The sequence below is a fragment of the Cygnus atratus genome, chromosome 11, assembly GCF_013377495.2.
Source record: "Cygnus atratus isolate AKBS03 ecotype Queensland, Australia chromosome 11, CAtr_DNAZoo_HiC_assembly, whole genome shotgun sequence".
Classification (NCBI taxonomy): Eukaryota; Metazoa; Chordata; class Aves; order Anseriformes; family Anatidae; genus Cygnus; species Cygnus atratus.
Genome location: NC_066372.1, coordinates 21,988,843 through 22,009,376, shown reverse-complemented (window position 1 = coordinate 22,009,376; position 20,534 = coordinate 21,988,843). Strand labels below are relative to the sequence as shown.

The 20,534-nt window shown below is 40.8% G+C and overlaps 3 protein-coding genes across 13 annotated transcripts in view; 1 reads left to right on the top strand and 2 right to left on the bottom strand.

Moving 5' to 3' along the window:
* The window catches only part of IQGAP1 (IQ motif containing GTPase activating protein 1), a 79,142-nt gene extending 74,440 nt beyond the window's left edge, over positions 1–4,702 (bottom strand). Inside the window, exon 1 of the mRNA XM_035568906.2 lies at positions 4,551–4,702. The gene's annotated coding sequence lies outside the window, so the exon portion shown is untranslated. The remainder of the gene's footprint in view (positions 1–4,550) is intronic.
* Positions 4,703–4,836: 134 nt separating this feature from the next.
* Positions 4,837–20,021, top strand: TUBGCP4 (tubulin gamma complex associated protein 4). 8 transcript variants are annotated; one of them, XM_035568910.2, is made up of 20 exons: positions 4,837–5,009; positions 5,081–5,209; positions 5,345–5,488; positions 5,733–5,855; positions 6,364–6,417; positions 6,879–6,935; positions 7,534–7,613; positions 8,332–8,533; positions 11,105–11,270; positions 13,294–13,418; positions 14,088–14,138; positions 14,538–14,643; positions 14,997–15,104; positions 15,341–15,479; positions 15,922–16,099; positions 16,738–16,872; positions 18,050–18,166; positions 18,594–18,733; positions 19,018–19,069; positions 19,829–20,021. In XM_035568910.2, exons 1-19 carry the CDS (start codon positions 4,932–4,934, stop codon positions 19,028–19,030), a joined length of 2,145 nt encoding a protein of 714 aa, XP_035424803.1. In that variant the 5' UTR covers positions 4,837–4,931; the 3' UTR covers positions 19,031–19,069; positions 19,829–20,021. The 8 variants fall into 8 exon arrangements, 7 of the variants coding, with proteins under 7 accessions (XP_035424803.1, XP_035424808.1, XP_035424807.1 ...); XR_007708720.1 differs by lacking the exon at positions 5,345–5,488 and having other exon boundaries at positions 19,018–19,523; XM_035568915.2 differs by lacking the exon at positions 5,345–5,488.
* Positions 19,571–20,534, bottom strand: part of TP53BP1 (tumor protein p53 binding protein 1) — a 49,180-nt gene continuing 48,216 nt past the window's right edge. The window contains exon 26 of one of the 4 annotated variants that reach the window (XM_035568899.2): positions 19,571–19,954. In XM_035568899.2, the coding sequence (XP_035424792.1) occupies positions 19,767–19,954 (188 nt within the window). In that variant the 3' untranslated portion in view covers positions 19,571–19,766. The remainder of the gene's footprint in view (positions 19,955–20,534) is intronic. The other 3 variants (XM_035568900.2, XM_050712929.1, XM_035568902.2) reach the window with 3 other exon arrangements.

Genomic DNA, 20,534 nt, shown 5'->3' with positions numbered 1-20,534 from the left:
ATTTCTATAGTCAACACAGAACCTAATATTATCAGCTCTTTATTATCCAGAAAAAAAGGAAGGTTGGGGTAAAGCAAATCATATATACATTAGGCTTTAGGAATACATGGTCTCAATACCAAATGATTGAAAGATGGAACCATAGCATCAGTATTAAAAAGACCCGCTTTACAAACTGAGATCTTCGTAGATATAGAATTCCTGCAAATGCAGAAATCTGTGTGCATTCCTTCTTTAAAAAAGAAGGAAATATATAAAGAACATAGGTACAGAAAAAGGCAACAGTGATTATCAAAACTACGGAATGGTTTTCATTTGAAGAGAAACAAACTAAATTAAGACTTCATGGTTAAGAAAAGAGGTAACTGGAAGGAGAGAAAAGGGGAAAGAAAGTGAGAATTTTATTTTCTCAAAAAATACAGAATAGGTAGTCACAAATTTAACTGTAAGAATGCAGTTTTAAACCAAACAGAAGGAAACGTAATTTTGAAGACCAAAAGAATAGACTCAAAAAGGAATTACATAAATTCACAAATGTTGATCAAAGGCAACTAAACGTGTGAACCTAAATGAAAGCTCAGGAAGATCATGTCACTGATTAAGAAGCGATCCCTTTCCAAGCGTGCCTTATTTGTGTTCCCCATCCCTCAGTATTCTCAGCTGACCAATATCAGACGTAGGGCATTGGGCTAAAGAGGCCTATGCTTTGATTCAGTTAACTTGGTTTTACCAAGAATGCAGGTAACGATCCCAAAGGAAAACAAATTTTCCTATTAAGTCATGTTAAAAGAGGCAAAAATGAACACAAGCAATACATTATTATTAATAAATGATGCCAACAATTTTGGAAGACTATAACACACATCATCTCCTAATCGAAACAAAGGGTTTATAATAAACAGTTACAGTTCTAATTTTTTTCATTGCATTACTGTACATGTGACTGCTTTGCAGTTATGAGAATAGACTTTAAACAATGTTTATATATAATCTATGGAGCGCAGAACTGGCTTTGTTCTGTTTTTATTCCCCTAAAAATCCTGTAATGTTGTTTTTACAGTCCAACAATCCTTCCTCAAAAAATAATCTTACACTTACTCTCTTCTCTAAGACCTATTCTGATAAGAAAGATAAAACAGTATTATTTCACATAATTGCAGATTCTGAATAAACCGCTTCAGAGTTATATTTCAACAGTTCCTTATAATGGCTCCACTGATTTAAGATCTCTGGTCTTTGTTACTGTCTTCATTAACCGCAGTTTGTTAGCATTTGTGTATCTGTGTGTTTGATCTATTGCCTCTCCTGTTGCTTGTCTTTTTCTTTCTTTTTTTTTTTTTTAGTGTTGAATATTTACTGGTCAGATAGCCTTACAAATAGCATTACAGAGATACCTATTTTTTCCTCTAGTTTTGAAATTTCAGCTATAAATTCTTTTTTTTTTTTTTTAAAGTAGTACTTGGCCTTAATGCCTAGTCATTAGTTCTTCCCTGATGAAATGAAGAGCTCCAAAATTCAGTCATTTCAGTCCTTTATTTAAACTACTATTACATGTTATTTTGAAGGCGTTTATTTGCCACTTCCTTTACAAGATAGATGTCTGTGAATGGTGCTGGGAAAAAAAAAAGATTTTTAGAAAACCTGAAGATTCTGAAGCTGCAATTCTATAGTCACTTCAGGACAACCTAGCTACAGGCTATCACTGAAACAGAAGGAATCTCTAACCTCCTCTGTCCTCCTCCAAACAGTATAGTATATACAATTATTCCACCCGCCTTTCCAAAGTATTGAAAGGCCTTGCATTCCAAGAAAGACTGGGAAATAATAGCCTATTCAAACAGTTTTCCACTAAAGAATTTTTCAGACGTATCCTAACATCTAGCAAAATAAAGGCGGAAGATGGAGTAGGATCTGCTCTATGTTCCATTTAGCACTAAGAATTCCAAGTCATCACTTACTCTCTCTGTAGCACACATGGAACTGGCCCAGATTGCTGAAATAAAAATAACATCTAGTGCCACACTGCATCTTAGCAGCCTTCGTTCTGATGAATCTTCTCATCTTTATTAGCCATTTTTTCTTAATACAATTTTTTGCACTTCGTGTGTTTACAGACATATGTGACCTTTCCCTTTAGACCTCATTCATTCAAGATATGTTTAAATCTTATCCTCTATACCTGTAATAAGGTTTAGGTCCATATTCATTTTTGTCGTCTTCTCTAATTACCCAGTTTAGCTACATTCTCTGTTCCTACAGGCCCAGAATGCCCTGCATGAATCTGATGGAATTGCCCCAAATGACCCAGTATATGTTTTAAACACACATGCATATGTGTTTTTTATATTTTTATATATATATACACACACACACACTTAGTGTGCACGTGTGTATATATACACATAAAATGCACGTATACAGCCAGCAGCTGCCTGGCACACAGCCCTGTATGCACACTGTCTGCAGGACTCCTCCTGGAAGCCCAAGAGCAAGCGACAGACAAGGAGGAGCCCTAATCCTGCCCAGTCCTGCTATAGTCATGACATGCAGCTAAGACACAGCCACAGGCTGGTGAAATAGCAGAGGAGCACTTACTCTTTGGAGGAAGGTGAGCAATCTCTCCACTGAATAACCACCATGAAAACCTCTCCTTTTCCCTGTGACAGTGCAACATGGGCAAGCTGGCAAAAACACTTGCTGAACTGCAAACACTGTGTACTTGTTTCCAAGCACCAGGTACAATTTCTTTCACTTGAAGCATCTGTGAGCTTCAGGGAAGCCCCACAGCTACCTGGAGAAAAGAAAACAACACTGTGCAATTCAAAATTAATTTTGTCTGTGGCACAGATATCCTCCCCCTCTTTTGTTTTTTTAACTCCTTTTAATGCTTTTTTTCTGTACTTGTTCTCATGTAGCCTACCTACAAAGGCACTTTGAGAACCAATAAAGTAATTTAAGCCCTAACCAGACTACTATATTTAGCTGAACGCAAATGAGTGGGGATGGGCCACCCATTTACAGATTGTAAAGCAATGACCCAGTGAGACATCTAGTCTGACCTATTCTGCAAACTGGCCACAGTACCTTACCAATACTCTCTATCAAGCCTGTAACTCTCACCATCAAATAAGAAATTCCAATGACAAAAAAGCTACCATATCTCCGTTTAAATTGCTTTCATAATTAATTCTAGCTTTACCTTTAGTATGACTCACTTCCAACAAATCACTAACTCTACATTCCCAAAAATTAGCTTCCCCCCACCCCTAACTGCAATAAGCAAATGTTCCCTCTGCTTTAATAAATGTTACATCGTTTACTTCTGCCTTGTTCTCAAGAAAGACACCTGACAGTCTCACTTTTTGTGACAGAATGCTACTATAACCTTGATTTATGGCTTCAGAAGACTATTATATTTAGATTCAAGAGTTCTCTATTAGATTAAATTAGTATGTATTTACATAAATAAATACATCATGTTATTAGCAATATACAGTATACCACTAAATTATATATTTGGCATTTACAGGTAAAGCATTCTGGGGTCAAATATTGAGCCATCACTCTCTACATATTTAACTATATATAATCTGACTATAGCATAATTAGCTTTACAATCGGTTAACAATCATAATTCAATTTAGTATTAATCATAAGCCACCTGTTAGCACAGAACTTTGATTCAGAAGCATGGATTGAACCAAAGCCTCTAGCGAATACGGGAAGGACTGTGACTGATTTCAGCACCGCAAGATTGAAGCTAACAGTGCTAAACCTCAAATACAGCTTCTTAAAAGCAAGAGTATCACGTAGTTTTCCTGGCACAACTGCACACTGTGATATTTATGTCAATGATGAACAAATGCCTAGCCAAATTCCACAGTCTTTGTTCAGACAACAGAAGCTTTGTCAATATAAAGAGAATAGTTTTATTATATTGATACACAATAGAACAATACTGTTGGAGCTCCCAATATACACACAAAGATAGCTATAGGAAAATAAATGCATACATGTCAGAGAGGGTATTAAGAGACAAATTTTATTTAGAAAGTGAGGCTACGTACTAGGACGTTTTTCTTCCCTGTAGGAACATAACACAAGAACTTTCTCCTACACAAAAGGGCACACTATGACAAGCTGATCACAAAGCAAACACATTTGGACAGTAAAGTTATGTATCTGTTCCAAATAATAAACATTACGCTTAACACTACTTTCTCCTGAATGAACGCATAATCAGTAAAAATGCACAGAAAGAAAAGCAATGAGGTTGCCCCTCAAGTTTCTTCTTCTCTAAGTTGAGAAAACCAAGTGACCCCAGCCACTCCTCACACATCCTCCTCTCTAAGCCCTTCACCATCTCTGTTATAGTTTTATGCCCTTCTTATATTGTGATGCCCACAACTGTACACAGTATTCGAGGTGAGACCAACGTATATTAGGTGAGACCAAGGTCAAACTAACACGGATAGAACAATGACACGCATCCTAAGAAAACAATAAAGAAATTTGATAAGAAATGCCACAAACAAAGATGAAAAAACAACCTAGAAGGTTGTGAGCTTGCTGCTGTCCTGGAAGGGACCTTCTGGATCAACACTTGCCATCACAATCACCCGAGTTACTCGACCATCCTCCTGCGGCCACGGCAAAGCGCCCCAGAAACGGAGAGGAGGGGACCGGACTAGCCCGGCCTCGTCAGCTGCTCCCGGTGACTCTTCTGGAAAGCCGGCGCGCTCGCCCATCCTCCCGTTATTTCCCGTGCCCGGCGGGGAGCCGCCCGCGGAGCGCACCCTGTCAACGGGCCGCAGAAGGCCACCGGCAGCCGCCGCCTCTCCCGCGGGCCCTCCGGCGGTCGCGGCGCAGACGCGCCCTTCCCAGCAGCCCTTGTACCTCTCCCGGCAGGCTGCGCGGCGGCGCGCGGCAGGATGATCCACGAGCTGCTGCTAGCGCTGAGCGGCTACCCGGGGGCGGCCTTCACCTGGAGCAAGCGCGGCGGCCTGCAGGTACGGCAGGGCCCGGCCCGGCCCGCCCCCGCGGCCCGCCCGCCCGCCCTCATCGCTGTCATTCCCTACAGGTGTCCCAGGAACTGCCCTTCTTGCACCCCAGCGAGACGAGCGTCCTCAACCGGCTCTGCCGTCTCGGCACCGACTACATCCGCTTCGCCGAATTCGTGGAGCAGTACACTGGGCACGTACAGCAGCAGGTGGGGCCGCCTCGCCGCGGTTTTCCCGGGGCGGGGCAGAGCTGAGCGGGTGCCAGTCCGCCCAAACCGCTCCGGGCACGGATGTGCAGCGGCACCGTTCTGCACTAGTTCCAACGAACGGGCTTTCTCGAACAGGGCTCTGGAAGGCTCCGTGTGGTGAAAGTGAAGGAGGGTCCGGAACAACCAATGTTGAAGGGTGGACTGAATGTAAAAATCTCAGTCCTGGGGAAACACAACGTGGTAATTCGTGATCACTGGAGATTCACCAGGGTTTGTCGTGTACGAATAAGCACTGGAGTTACGGGTGGGTACATGTATGTGGGTAACCATTCGCAGCCCTTGTGTGCATACACGGAAGAGCTAAATGAAACTCTGCTGTTTCTTTTCTGGGCACTTTCTGGGGGGTTAAGGTGCATTTCAAGATGTTGTGATCGTTGGATGCTGGTGTAACGCTGCACAGAAATTCCATTACTCTTTAGACCTGCACTGTGGAGCTGATGTAGACTTTATTGTTTGCTTTTAGGACCATCATGTATCTCAGCAAAACCAGGGTGGATTACATGGGATTTATTTGCGAGCGTTCTGCACAGGTCTTGATTCAGTATTGCAGCCATATCGACAAGCACTACTTGACCTTGAACAAGAGGTAAAGGAGAGAGAGTTGGAACAAGAGGCTGTCCTGCTGCTGACAGATTGTGGAAACTTGTCATTTCTGCAATTAATGGGCTATGTGGTAGTAGTTAAAGAGGCGACAAGATAGTTTTCTTTCCCCTTTAGGAATGGCTTCCAAATTATTCCTGTGAGGTGCCATTATAAATGACTGTTCATTCTAATAAGTAGTCAGTCCCCTTTATGTACAGTTCAGTAAGTGCCTCAACAGCCTCAGAGCCCATTGCTCTCTCAGACTATTGTGACTTCTGTTTTCAGTTGTGAAGGTTCTGATTAAATCCTTGGTGGCTTTGTAGCTGTTACACCTTGTGTACAGTCATTGTGCAGTGGTTTCATTAAAAGTTACAGCCTAAATGGGACATGACGCAAAAAAGATGGGGGGGGGGGAAGCTGTGAGAACTAAGGGTATGGAATATAAAATCAAACCTGCTTTTTTACTTATCCATAACTTATTTTAATTTTCATTAATTGCTTTGTTCTTACAGTTTTTGGCTGACCCACATCTTTCCATCTCACATGTTAATTATTCCTTGGACCAGGTATGTCATGTTAATAAACACGTAGTATTCTTCGGTTACTCCTTCCGCTCTGTGATATGTCTAATGAGAACGTGGGTGGGATAAACAAAGTTTATTCTTTCATGTCATGTCATTTCTCTTTAATGCCTCCAAATTTGTAGTCCCCTAGTCATGTTTAGAGGATTACTTGCACTTTAACACATATCTTAGTTTTTTCACTTTTACCCTTGCATATTCCTCGCTGCTTGTGCTTAGTCTGAACTGCAGCTGGGATACAGTAATTTAGTGCATCTTGATCCAGGTGAGGGAATGTATTCTTTCCAGTGATTTTCAGGTCACAGAATGGTTTTCAATTTGTGGGGAAAGCATGATGATGGCGTGGTTAAATTAGTGTAATCAGCTGCTGTCCGCACTTACCCAATCATAATTTCTCTCTCCCTTGCATAGCAAACTAATTCAACATTTTGTTCCTTGTTCTGCAGTTTCAGTTACTCTTCCCATCTGTAATGGTCGTGGTGGAACAGATCAAGACTCAGAAGGTACAGTAAAATTGTACCCAGTCTCTCTTAACAAGTTTCTTCTTTAGCTGATAAAGTATCTTCTGACCTCACACCACAACTGAATGCTAGGAAAGAATCTGTTTCAGTAATGGGTGCCTCATTCCTAGTACTACTCTAAGTATTGAATGTTTCACAAATCCATTTACACTCGATTTAACTCTCTTTTCTGTTTCATTATTAGTAAGATCTTGGACGGATTTTCTAATCACAGCACATTTCAAAACACAAGATGCTGCTAATTGGACTTTCTTCTTTTCTGAGCCTGTTTTCTCTCCCACCCTCACCTGAGTCTAAAAAAAAAAAAAAAAAAAAAGAAGGCGGAGGCTAATGTTTTCAATGTCCAGAGAGGTTTAGTTTTTGTTAAGGGAAACTTTTGAGAAAAAACTTGTGTGTACAGCCTCACATAGGCTCACAAAGGTCATCGCCTCTTTTTTCACTGTATAGAGTGTGTTTCATCTCTTTCCGTCAGATTTGTGCAATTTTTCTTGTTAGCTGGAAGTGTAGTGTTTTAATCATTTGAAAAGTTTAATACAGATCCAAATAATAGACCTAGTCTAAATGCTTTTTCTTTCTGCAGATTCATGGATGTCAGATATTGGAAACCGTCCACAAACATAGCTGTGGGGGGTTGCCTCCTGTTCGCAGTGCTCTTGAAAAGTACGTAGATGCAATAAAACTATTTAATTCTTAAGTAGTAACTGGAGTTAGTGTCAGTGTGTTATCTTTCTTGTAAAAGCAGATAATACTTCTCAAAACAAGCCTGCATGATCTACAAATAGGAGTAGCATGCAGGGCAAATTGTCACAGTCCCCGTTACCTATCTAAAGCAGGTTCATGGCAGGAATTAAGGCTTTCTCCATACTTTCTATTTTTGGGTATCTTACTGAGGTATCACTTAGGGCTGAGGAAAGTTCAGATCCTATGTTTTTTCTTCTTTTGAAGTCTACATGAAATGTTTTCCATGTAGCAGACCTATCACTCTTTTTTTCCATCCTTCAGGAAGATACATTTCACTGGGTGGATGTTGCTATGTTTTACTGTCTTTGATGAGAAAGTCATGGCCATTGGCTCTTAAAGGATAATTCTTTTCAGTGTTCACGCTGAAATAGTAATTGAGTAGAAACAGCAAAACTGGGAAGCCACTGCAAACTTCCTTATACTTACGGCAATCAAGCATTTCTCTCTACAGAAGCCACATATTCACAGGATATATTTGCTGCATTGTTTTTTGGAGTGATCAGTTCATCTTTCTCTGATTTAAAAAAAAAAATAATCCGTGTTAGATATTTAACTAATTGGACTTACCAGAATGAGGTACATTGAGGTTTTGATTACTGCATGCAGAAACCCACTGTCTTATTTCTCTTGATCTCAGGATTCTGGCTGTGTGTCATGGAGTCATGTATAAGCAGCTATCTGCCTGGATGCTACATGGATTGCTACTAGACCAACATGAAGAGTTCTTTATCAAACAGGGCCCCTCTACTGGAAATGTCCCTGGCCAACCTGAAGATGATGATGATGACCTAGGAATTGGGGGACTTACAGGAAAACAGCTACGAGAGCTGCAGGACTTGGTAAGGCTGCAAGTCATGGCTTGGCACCTTTGTTACTTAGGTAACTAAAGAGGAAATGTATTATCTTGTTTCAGTGCAAACTATGCTGGACTGGTCATTATTGAGATCTGGTATACTGGGTCTGACAGAAATGCAGTTCACTTTCCCCACAAAACAGCACTGATATTACACCAGTGTTTTGGCAATTGCTAAACAGTGCTGGCACAGCATCAATACTTTCTCCAACCCCCTCAAAGCCAGTAGGCTGGGGGTGGGCAAGAGGTGTGGGGAGGAGACATTGCCAGGGCAGATGACCTAAACTGACCAAAGGCATATTCCATACCATATGACTTCACACTTGGCAATAAAAGCTGAGGAAGGGGAAAGAGAAGGGGGGTGGGGGGAGTCTTGTTAGGAAAACATCTGTCCTCCTGAAAAACTGCGATGCATATTGAGGCCCTGTTTTACAAGACATGGCCAAACATTGCTTGGTGATGGGATGTTAAAAATAATTGTTTTCTCTCTCTTTGCTTCAGTATAGCCTTTTTTTTTTCTTTCTTTTCCCTCTTTTTTTCCCCTTAATTAAATTGTCCTTATCTCAACCTGTGTGCCTTTTTAATTTTTTTTCCCCTCTTCCTATTAGAAGGGGAGTGAGAGTCGGTGTGGTGGAATTTAGCTGCCCATCATGGTGAAACCACCACACCTGGTAGGATGGCAAATCAACAGAATATTGTCATATACTATGTTGCAGCTAGGCATAACGAAGAGAGACATATTGGTGGGCATAGCTGGATAATCTTGAAGCAGAAAGCCATATTGATAGAATCTGTGTAGACACTGGTGTCAAGTAATTTCAAGTGTGGTACTCACCCTGCTCGACTCTTTTCTGATTCCTTAGTCAACTCTTTGCTTTTCTCAACCTGGACATAGATGATAGCATGAACAATTGCAGGGGAAAGAGTGTAAGAAGCTTTGGTGTTGAGTTGATTTGCACCTTTTCTAGTGGTAGCTGACTCACGTACCTATTTTGCACAACCATTGGTGCAAATCAGAGTGCAAATGTTACTTAACAGGGTAATGCCATTGACACTACTGGCGAAAAAATTGCTAAGGAATAGTCAAGAGACTGCTAAGAACATGTCCAGGGTGCTAAGTTAGGCAAGGGGGCAGCCTGCCAGAATACTGGTGAAATGCATTAACTCCTCATATAGATGGCATACCATTAAATTGCTCTGGTGCAAAGCAGCTTTCCCAAAGGAGTGATCTTCCACGCTTTGTGCATCTGAATATTTTTCACATCAGGTGCTAGTGAGGAACCACTCTGTAAATTCACATTTTCTAGTTTACCATGAGAAAACATTTAATGGGCACCAATGGTGTTAGTTTGTTGCGTGTAACTCCAACTGTGAATGCAGAAAAGATTCATCCCCATTACAACCTGCCTTGCATAATTATTAAGTGCCTTGTATAAACAGTCTTTGCTGAGGAAAGACTATACACAGTCAAAAACGAGGAAAAACTTCAAAAGACGACAGAAAATCAGTCATTTTACTGTATTGGATGTATGATCTATGTGAAAATTGGTAAGTCTTCTAGATCCCTGGTGGCAAATGTTGGCACATCAAGAAGATAACAAGAGAGCCTAACTAAATCTCTTGTTCAGTATTATTGACAATTGACGTTGGCTGTTCTGTCACATAGTAAAATAAGAAACCCTTGATGGGATAGACCAAATCAAAATTCTTGGGTATTTCCGCATCTAAAAGTGTCAGAAGAATCTTAAGAATTGCCGAGCTGTTAACATCTATATACAAACTCATACTGAACTCTCCTATTAAAATGAAGAATTAATTCCCAAAACAAACGTTCTCAAAAATTTGGTAGAATAGTGTTTTTTGATTATGGTCTAATCAACCTAATTCTCCAATACCCAGAAAACCAAATGAAGTAATCAGTATTGCTATGATTGCTTCTCTGAAAGAAAATATAGCATCTCTACTTGGAGTTCTAATATTTACTTATACCTTCAGAAGGAAGTTAATAACATACTGTGCCTTTGAAAAACATTTTGGAGGAAGTAACTGAGAAAATTCATATATACAAGCCTTCAGATCCTTAAGCTGTCTATTCACTAGTGGAGGTATTTGTGTTTGTGCATCTGTACCACAAATGTTCGAGTTGTGCTAAAACATAGGAATAGGGATAGAGGAGGATTATTTTTGCTAATGCTAATTAACATTTTTATGGCAGCGAAAAACTAATGTGATGCACTTACAAGAATAATTCCTTTTGCTGTTGTGGCATTATCCTTTGGGAGAGTCAATTTACTGCTGTTCAACAAAGGCTGCACTTCATTTTTTCCCACTACCCCCCTTTCCGATGAAAACAACATCTTCTGTAGGGAGATCTGCTAGTATGCCAGAAGTAGAAAGAAGTTTACAGCCTTATTGAAATTAGGCAGACCAGATCTGCTACTTTTCTGGTTGCTTTTAATGTGCTCTGTTTATTTTTCAAAAATTTTAAGCCTGGTTTTCTCAACCTTTCGTTTCTTTTTCCTTGTGCTCTTTATCTTTTCCCTGGGGTCTCTGACAGCGCTTGATTGAGGAGGAGAACATGTTAGCTCCATCTTTAAAACAGTTTTCTCTGCGAGTGGAAATGCTGCCATCATACATTCCTGTGCGGGTTGCTGAGAAAATCTTGTTTGTAGGAGAATCCGTACAGATGTTTGAGAATCAAAATGTTAACCTGACCAGAAAAGGTAAGAAACCTCTTTCTTGTTTTTTTTGTTCACCTGTGAATGACTGACGAGTATCTTCCAAAATGTTGTATGAATGAATTCCTTAACAGTTGCTGATGATCAGCTGATATTCTTCAGAAAGTATGCAGGTCAGAGCAGTGGTCCCAGTGTTCTGCCTCAAAGTGCTAGGGAAGGATGTAAGAACAGAATGAATAAAAAACACTCTTCAAACATCAGTTCCAAGTTTCCAGCAACAAGTCACCATGTGTTTTACTCTGAATAAATAAAGCTATTGTAAATGTCATGTTGCCTTTTCAGTTTGTATCCCTGTCCCTGAAGGGTGCAAACAGGCACAGGAGCACATCTGGCTCTGAGTATGTATGTTGCAGGATGTGTCAAAGGATCATAGAATCATTAGGGTTGGAAAAGATTCTATGATTCTATGATCTGGCGGAGGGTAGGAAGGCCCTGCAGAGGGACCTGGACAGGTTGGATCGATGGGCAGAGGCCAATGGGATGAGGTTCAACACGGCAAAGTGCCGGGTCCTGCACTTTGGTCACAACGACCCAATGCAGCACTACAGGCTTGGGGCAGAGTGGCTGGAAAGCAGTGCAGAGGAAAAGGATTTGGGGACGTTGGTGAACGCTCACCTGAACATGAGCCAGCAGTGTGCCCAGGTGGCCAAGAAGGCCAATGGCATCCTGGCTTGTATCAGGAATAGTGCAGCCAGCAGGGCCAGGGAGGTGATTGTCCCGCTGTACTCGGCTCTGGTGAGGCCGCACCTTGAGTATTGTGTTCAATTTTGGGCCCCCCACTACAAGAAAGGCATTGAGGACCTGGAGAACGTGTCCAGAGAACAGCTACAAAGCTGGTGAAGGGCCTGGAACACAAGTCCTATGAGGAGTGGCTGAGGGAACTGGAGAAAGTCTGGAGAAGAGGAGGCTCAGGGGAGACCTTATTGCTTTCTACAACTACCCGAAAGGAAGTTGTGGGGAGCTGGGGGTCGGCCTGTTCTCGCAGATAACTAGCGATAGGACAAGAGGGAACGGCCTCAAGTTGCGCCAGGGGAGGCTCAGGTTTGAAATTAGGAGAAATTTCTTCTCAGAAAGAGTGGTCAGGCATTGGGAATGGGTTGCCCAGGGAGGTTGCTGGAGTCACTGTCCCTGGGGGGCATTTAAGGAAAGGTTGGACGTGATGCTTAGGGACATGATTTAGTGGGTGATATTGGTGGTAGGGGGATGGTTGGACCAGATGATCTTGGAGGTCTTTTCCAACCTTAATGATTCTATGGTTCTATGATTAGAATCCAGCCATGAATAGGAGAGATTCATTACAAGATGGTCCTAGAAGTGGCTGGGGAAGACAAATGATCAAGATGGAGTCTCAAAGACAGCAAAACAAAGACAATTCCAGCTAGTGATTTTCTCTGAGAGACTGATAAGTTTACATTGGAAGATGGTTTTGGAAATATACTACATTAAGTGGGAAGGACTGATATGGAGTCTCTATCTTTAACTTCTGTGTGCAAAAATATTTAAGTGACTTTAACGATATTGCAAAGAACAAAGGACCAATTGAATCGGACTGTTTTTTTGCGTTCGGAGAGGTAGGAAGAAGAGTGGTTTTAAAAATAATAATAAATCCCCAAGTCCAAGCAGTAGGATAAAATTGAAAGGGACAGGGTATGTGGAGAACCAAACCAACTGATTAACACAGCAGAAAAGTTCTGGGTTCAACAACACAGCTCAATCCTAGAAAAAGGGCTGTTTGTTTGTGTAGAAAATCTTTTCCTTCTTTTTCTGCTCTCTGAATCTTGTTTTTCTACTCTGATACTAGAGCACTGTCACATCAAGTGTCTGTACTGTAATGGTACTTGCAGTACTAATCTTGTACTTTGAGGCCTCCCCAAGTTCCCATTCCTCTTCTCAGACATAAGAGAGTGCTTTCTGAACAGCCTCTCTGACCCACTGTACTGGAAGGGGTCTGCAATTTTCCAAATGGTATTCCTTAGTATTGTCCAAAACACTTTTCTTACTTGCACAGGCTCCATCCTAAAAAACCAGGAGGACACTTTTGCAGCAGAACTACACCGACTCAAGCAGCAACCACTCTTTAGTTTGGTGGACTTTGAATCTGTGGTTGACTGGATACGGAGCACTGTTGCTGAGGTAAGGATCCTAGGACGGATAACTATACAGGCTGGGGAGCTTTTGAGTTTTGTGAATGACCAGAAGAAGGGAAGAACTTTACAATCAGTGATTACACAGGAGCGCGGAGGCTGCAGGTAGCTTTCAGGTTCCTGTGGGGCTCAGAGTGTTGTATTACTCCAAATTCTAATGATAAAAGGACACTAACAAATACCAGTCGTTTGCAAGGAGAAAAGCAGGGAATTTGTATGTAATGGTGGTTTCACTTGTGAAGACTTTGTAACTTCATACCATGCTTTTGATGTAACAGTTGGCCTTTTACTTAGACAAATGCTTTGCATTGGTGCTTTTTTTTTTTTTTTTTTTAATTTGGAAAAATACCAAAAACTGGAGAAGACGGGGAGCTTAGAGAAGTGAGAATATAACTAGGATGGGAATGAATTCATAAGACTTTGCTTATTTTTGACATGAGGCTTCATGTTTTTTGCTGGTATGCATCAGCAGTGTTCTAATTAGTAGCATGGGTTGACTTCACAGGAGTTTTAGTGTGCTCTTGTATTTTATATGGGTGCTTTTTTGTATGCATCAAAAGTATTTTAAGACAGCTACTGATCTTATTTAACGGGTTTAGATAAATCTGAGAAGCGGTTTCTTGTGTTTTGTTTGTTGACTTGCTTATTTCTTCGCTAGCATCTTTGGAAACTGATGGTGGAGGAATCTGATTTACTAGGACAACTGAAGGTAATACCACTGCTAGCTTGTTCTTGCTAAAGCAGCTTAAAATTAGTGGTGTGGGGTTCTTTTTGTGTTTTAATGTCTATTCCCCCAGTAAATTCTTTACCGTCTTAGGCTTTGCATTTTCTTCTTTTAGGTAAAGCTATTTTCATTTTCCAGATCTCAGGAATGAGTGCAGTGATAGAACTTGGTCAGACAGAGTTAGAGGGGTATGTTTATGTGGTTTTGTGGTTTGCATCTTGAAGCAAGGCATTGTAAACCTTTTGGGCACTGGCTGACTTTCAGAGCTCTCCAGCTGTTTTGAAATGGCAGAAGTTGTCTAATAATAAAATTGTTATCAGTTAGGACACCTAGTATTTCTGTTAGGTTTTTGATATGCTTATATACAAAAACTTATCTCCACAGATTATAAAAGACTTTTATCTTTTGGGAAGAGGTGAGCTGTTTCAGGCTTTCATTGACACTGCACAGCACATGTTAAAAACACCACCTACGGCTGTAACTGAACATGGTGAGTGCTGCTTATTCACGTACAAACTATCCTCTCTATGGTACGGTAGGCAGATGGTTAGCTATGTCCAATACAGAAGAGCTCCCCATCTTATCCTCTAAATGTCTTCATTAGCTTTGAAAGAGCAGCACTTCTGAATTAAATTGTCCCACAGAGAGGGTAAAAAAAAACATCTTTTAGAAACTTCCAGATGGCAGGTTTCTCTCCATATCTGTGAGTGGAACTAAATGAAAAGAGTAGAAATAGTGCATCACTGTTGCCTTTTATGTCCCTGCATAAATAATGAATGAATGCAAAATTAGCAGTAGCTGCAACATCATGAGTATTTGATAACTGTGCTCTCTCTCTGTCAGATGTCAATGTTGCATTTCAGCAGTCTGCTCATAAGGTACTGTTAGATGATGACAACCTTCTCCCTCTGCTTCACTTGACCATTGAGTATCATGGAAAGGAGCATAAAGGTATCTACTTGCATTTTTAGTAATGACTTAAGAAGAAATATGACGATCTTGTTTTCAACTCTTATTAATTACCCTTCTTTGGAGTCAAAAAAAATATTAAATCTGTTCCCTTCACAGCCCTTCGTGATGGCCTAGCTTGCTTTTGCTCTTCTCATTCTGTTCTCTCCCCTTTTCGTCCTTCTGTGGGCTGCCTTGATGGAGAGGAAGAGTTAATTCAGTACCATATTTGTTTTCAGATACTCCTCAGGCTCGTGAAGGGCCTACCCGGGAGTTATCTCCACGTGAAGCCCCTGCATCTGGCTGGGCAGCTCTGGGCCTTTCTTACAAAGTTCAGTGGCCACTGCACATTCTCTTTACTCCTGCTGTTTTGGAGAAGTAAGTACTAGGTGTGGTCTTTGTCTACGTCTGTAGGTTCCCTGATCTCAGAGACTCATTTTTTCCCCCTTCTCCTGAGAGAAAGGTAGATCTGTAACACTGTAGCTTGCTCCCTGAAACTTAAAATTACTCTTTCCACTTAGTCATATTGAAGGTACACTCCTTACTAGCGACAGTAAGATCCTGGCAGATCTGTCAACAAAATAGATCTGTCAAACTTTGACAGCTTTTCTCTGCTTATGGTGAAATTACTTTGTACTTTTTAGGTCAATAACCAATACAAGTAGAAACCTGTTATTCTGAGATGGGCCATTTCCTGATCTACCCTATTGGCAAACAATCGCATCCCATTTCTTCTTCCAGTCTTGCACTGTTACCTTCTCCAGTACTTGTACCCAAGGAAGAGTTCCATCTTCAACAACTTCATATTTTTTGACTGTAGGTACAATGTTGTGTTCAAATATCTGCTAAGTGTGCGACGGGTCCAGGCTGAGCTGCAACACTGCTGGGCTCTCCAGATGCAACGCAAACACCTGAAATCTAACAGAACTGATGCCATCAAGTGGCGTCTGAGGGACCACATGGCTTTCCTTGTGGACAATCTTCAGTATTATCTGCAGGTCAGGATTATACAGAATATTAAACCCGTATCAGTTAATCAGGAACTGGCAGAAATTCATGGTGGGAGCACTGAAGTCCTAAGCTAAAACTTATCTCTGAGTTTCCACATTCAGTGCTACAATTATAGGTTTTTTTTGGTTGTTTGAATCAGTAGAGTTTTTGTGTTAATAGAAATGCAAATGTTACGGCTCTCAAGTGCTACTAAGCATTTGTGAGAGGCCCTGCTCATCCCTGAAGTTGCATCATTAAGGTACCATCCTGTCTTCTTCCCTTGCCCTGTTAACTGAGCTCTAATTTAAGTTCATTTTTATCTAAGAATTGAAAGAAGCTGTACTCTTGACCTTTTGAAGTTAAAAAGAGACATTTCAAATCTAAACACTAGTTAGTAGCAGCATAATTTTGTGAGAATCAATTTAATAGCAACAATAGCTGAATTGAGGGGGTTCGACTTTCTAGATTCTACAGTAACTTGGCTGAGCTGTTCCACTGCAGCCTTTGCTCTGAGTCTCCAGATAGCAATAGGGAGAGTAAGTTTCTTAATTAAAACTTTTAGCTGGTCTGAGGTACTCCTTATTCCTCATAAAGGAGGATACTAATGAGATTTTTTTTTTTTTTTTTTTTTTTACATATCCATCAGGTGGATGTACTGGAATCTCAGTTCTCACAGCTTCTCCAGCAGATAAATGCCACACGAGATTTTGAGAGTATTAGACTGGCTCATGACCATTTCTTAAGTAATCTGTTGGCTCAGTCTTTCATCCTCCTAAAGCCTGTAAGTAGTTCTTCACTTTTTTTCAACGAGTTCTCCAGTTGCCCCAGGAAGTAGCTTTGCAAACAGATCAGACAAACAATCTCTTCAAAAAACAGATCAGTGGTAATCTCCTGCAGAGTATAGACTGCAATTCTAAGAATAAAGCAGGTATAAACTAGAAGAGATAAGTGAATTAAGATGACTTAAGTTACAGTTGGTGGGAGTGGATGCTACATTCCTGGCAGTTTTAAATCAAGGTTATTGTGGTGATCAATTTGCCTTAACTTGAAAAGCAAAAAATGTTGCTGTATTTTTCTCACAGGCAATTTCATTAAAGAGGGACCAATTAGCATAGTGCTGGGAGCTGTATTCCTGAGGGACTCATACAGAAATGCATTAGCTAGGGAAAAAAAATTCCAGGTCTCAAACTTTTATCCTCCTAAACTACTTCAGATGTTCCACAGTGGACTTCAAGGATGTTCTTATATTGTTATTCTAGTCAAAAGTATATTAAAATGTTGCTTCTATTTTTATCAAATATGTAGCCTTACAGAAAACATCTAGAAAGACGGTTGGTGCCAATGAGACTCCGTGATACCCTGGGTCTTGTCTCTTTCATTATTTTGCTCAGTCTTTGAAGTAGTAACATACTAAATTTTCCAATCTGGAACTTATAAATGTTCCAGTAGTCATGCATGTGAGGCATTTAGGCTTTTTCTTAACATTCCTGAATGCAAATTACCTTGCCCAATTGATATAAGACATTCCAAGTTTAGCGAGCAGTGGAACTAAGCCCTTGAACTACATCTCTTGCTGTTCTTTAGTCTTAGTCTCAACCTTGAAGCTGCAGTGGTGGCCTGCTGGTTGGATAGGATAGCCAATGATCAACTTCTGGGCCTACGCTGATGGCTGGTAGACTGAAGCCAACGACTGTTTCCCCAGTGATGTCTGCAAAATGTGGTTGTTTTGGGGGTAGAGGACGAGGGGAGAAGATGTAGAAGATGGTGCAAGTTCTATTTCATTAGGGAAAAAGGCCTTACAATGCTACAGCTGCTTTATCATCTTCCTTACTGATAGTTTAAAAACACGGTATTAGTAACATCTTAAGTTATGAATGCTGCAACTTCTTAGATACTAAAAATGTTCTTTGGGGCTGAGCTGCATTTAACTGCTGTCTTGTACTTCTTATTCCATGCAGGTTTTCCACTGCTTAAATGAAATTCTAGATCTTTGTCATAGTTTTTGTTCTCTGGTGAGTCAGAATCTGGGCCCATTAGATGAGCGGGGAGCTGCACAACTCAGTATTCTGGTGAAGGTGAATCTATATTTATATGTACGTGTTTGTCTCCCATGCAGATATCTGGCTAAATAGTCATCTTGGCTTTAAACTTACTTTTGTTCTACAGCTGTTAAGCTGAGATGAGACTTTCTGTATGAGTGCAGTAACTTTAATTAATCAAAACTCCTGGGTAGAAAAACTATGTACGCACAGAGGGGAAGAATGTGGGCAGTTACGCAGAAATCACTCTATTGAATAGAAAGGAGGTGTACATTAGATTGTACCTTTCCCCCTCCTTTTGGATACCCAACACCTAATAATTCTTGTGGCTGACAACTTACCTTATAGTGGACCGCAAGCATCAGTTCTTCTGCAGTGATTTTCTTCTTCAGGCTGTTACATGCTTAGGCAGGACAAAGAGCTTTCCTCAGAATGCCTTGAAATGACCTCCTGTAATTTGCAGGGATTCAGTCGTCAGTCATCGCTGCTCTTCAAGATTCTCTCTAGTGTTCGAAACCACCAGATAAACTCTGACCTAGCTCAGCTGCTACTACGCTTGGATTATAACAAATACTACACCCAGGCTGGAGGAACCTTGGGCAGGTAGGAGTATCTTCAGGGATGCTCACAGAATTATTATGACACCTGAAACAAAGTGATCTAAATGATCGTGATTTTTATCATTTAAGCAATAATTATTAGAAGCAAAACATTGCTAATACCATGACAGAAAAGTAATAGAGCCAGAATGATTTGACTTACAGTTTTCATGTGCTTTTTCCCCTGCAGAATTTTACCTGCTATTTAATGTTGGCTGAAAAATGGTGATGTGGGTTGGTAGAGGGAGCTCCTTTCAACGTAGCTAATACAGTATCCTTCTCTTGCAGTTTTGGAGTTTGAACACCAAGACCTTTTCTTCAGACTGTGACCAACCGTAAGGCAAGCAGTGATGCCTCTGGTGCTCTTGGAATTTTTTCCTTGTAGTTGGTGCTTGCCTGATGAACCACTGTTTAAGTGGCACTTCCTGCCAATTCTGTACAATTGCCTATTGAGTGCAGAAAGCTTTTTCTTTTACGCTGAACTAGTAAAACCATGCTTTCTGCAGCTCTGCATCTACTTATAAATGCTTCTAGGGAGGCAGTCTGTGCTTCTTCTGAAAGCGGAGAAAAAACAAGAATTATGATGTCAGAATTGCAGTATCTTAACTGGAGCTGGGCTATGATCCTTTGCAAGCTGGAATATGGAGGAAGTAGTCTGTTGTTCTCGACTATGACTGAAGTTTTGGCTGTCTTCAGAACTTCCACTTGTGCAATAAACTGACTTACAGGAGACAGTGTCTGCTAATCAAATACATACTTCTCTGTAAATGAAACAACTGCAATAGCAATTTGAGGTAAATTGGGAGGATCGAAGGAGTGGATTTTAAGAATTTCCCTCAGCTGAGCGAGGCACATAAATCCAGATAAAACAGGAGATCCAGTAGCTACCACAAGAGATTGAACATTTATTTTATGATAAAAGTTCAGCAGATAAAACTATATACAGTAATCCATGCACACTGTCCAATTACACAAACATTTAAAATCTGATTAAAACAAGTCTGCACAACAGTGGGACAGCAGGACAAAGTTTCAGTTTAGTGGGGGACATAGTCATGTTTATATTTCGGATGCTTATTGTAGCCTACTCTCTCCCCAGAAATAAGGCTCTGGATCACCCACTCCTGCGAGACAACAGGCAGACGTAATGCTTCTGCACACTTCAAGACAACAGCTGGGCAGGAAAAGTCAGTCACCACCACATCATAAACACCCAAAGCAATATCTGCACAGGAGGAAAGAGGCATCGGTCAGGTTAAATAAAAGAAAAAGGATCTTTCCTTTCAGCAGCAGATCAGTGTGTTTCACTACTATGGATTTCTCTACCACCCAGTCTCTCTCATTCCTAGCCCATGAATTCTCTTTGTTAGAAGACATGCTCTATAGCAAATCTGACCTTGCAGGTACATTTGCTCTAGTTCAGACAGAAATTAACAGAAAACTAGTAGCCAAGATTACAGGCAGGAGTAGATAACTACGAGTCCTGACCTGAGGCTGCATTTACTAAGGCCTACACATGGAGAGGAAAAGACAGTTGGGTATGTACACAGGAATTCAGAAGGACATGGAAACTCAATTTTAGTGGCCTGGGGAAGGCCCAGGAGCGATTCTTGACTAAGTTTCCCCTTTTAACGTAAGCTGGAAGCTGACTGTTTGTAGCCTGAATTGCTGCAGCATATCTTTTCACTGGAAGGTAGATCTTCTAGATGTAATCTCCTAGATCACATTCAAGCAGAGAGCTAGTGTCAGCATTTTGCCTTCTTTTATAGACATCCTTGCAAGCCATCCTAAAGGTTTTAAAACCA

Bases quoted from the DNA above. Each gene is read 5' to 3' on its own strand.
- TUBGCP4 (XM_035568910.2), top strand. From the start codon at position 4,932: ATGATCCACGAGCTGCTGCTAGCGCTGAGCGGCTACCCGGGGGCGGCC. The intron at 8,534-11,104 runs GTAAGGCTGCAA...GGTCTCTGACAG, and splicing joins TACGAGAGCTGCAGGACTTG to CGCTTGATTGAGGAGGAGAA. The intron at 14,644-14,996 runs GTGAGTGCTGCT...TCTCTCTGTCAG, and splicing joins TACGGCTGTAACTGAACATG to ATGTCAATGTTGCATTTCAG.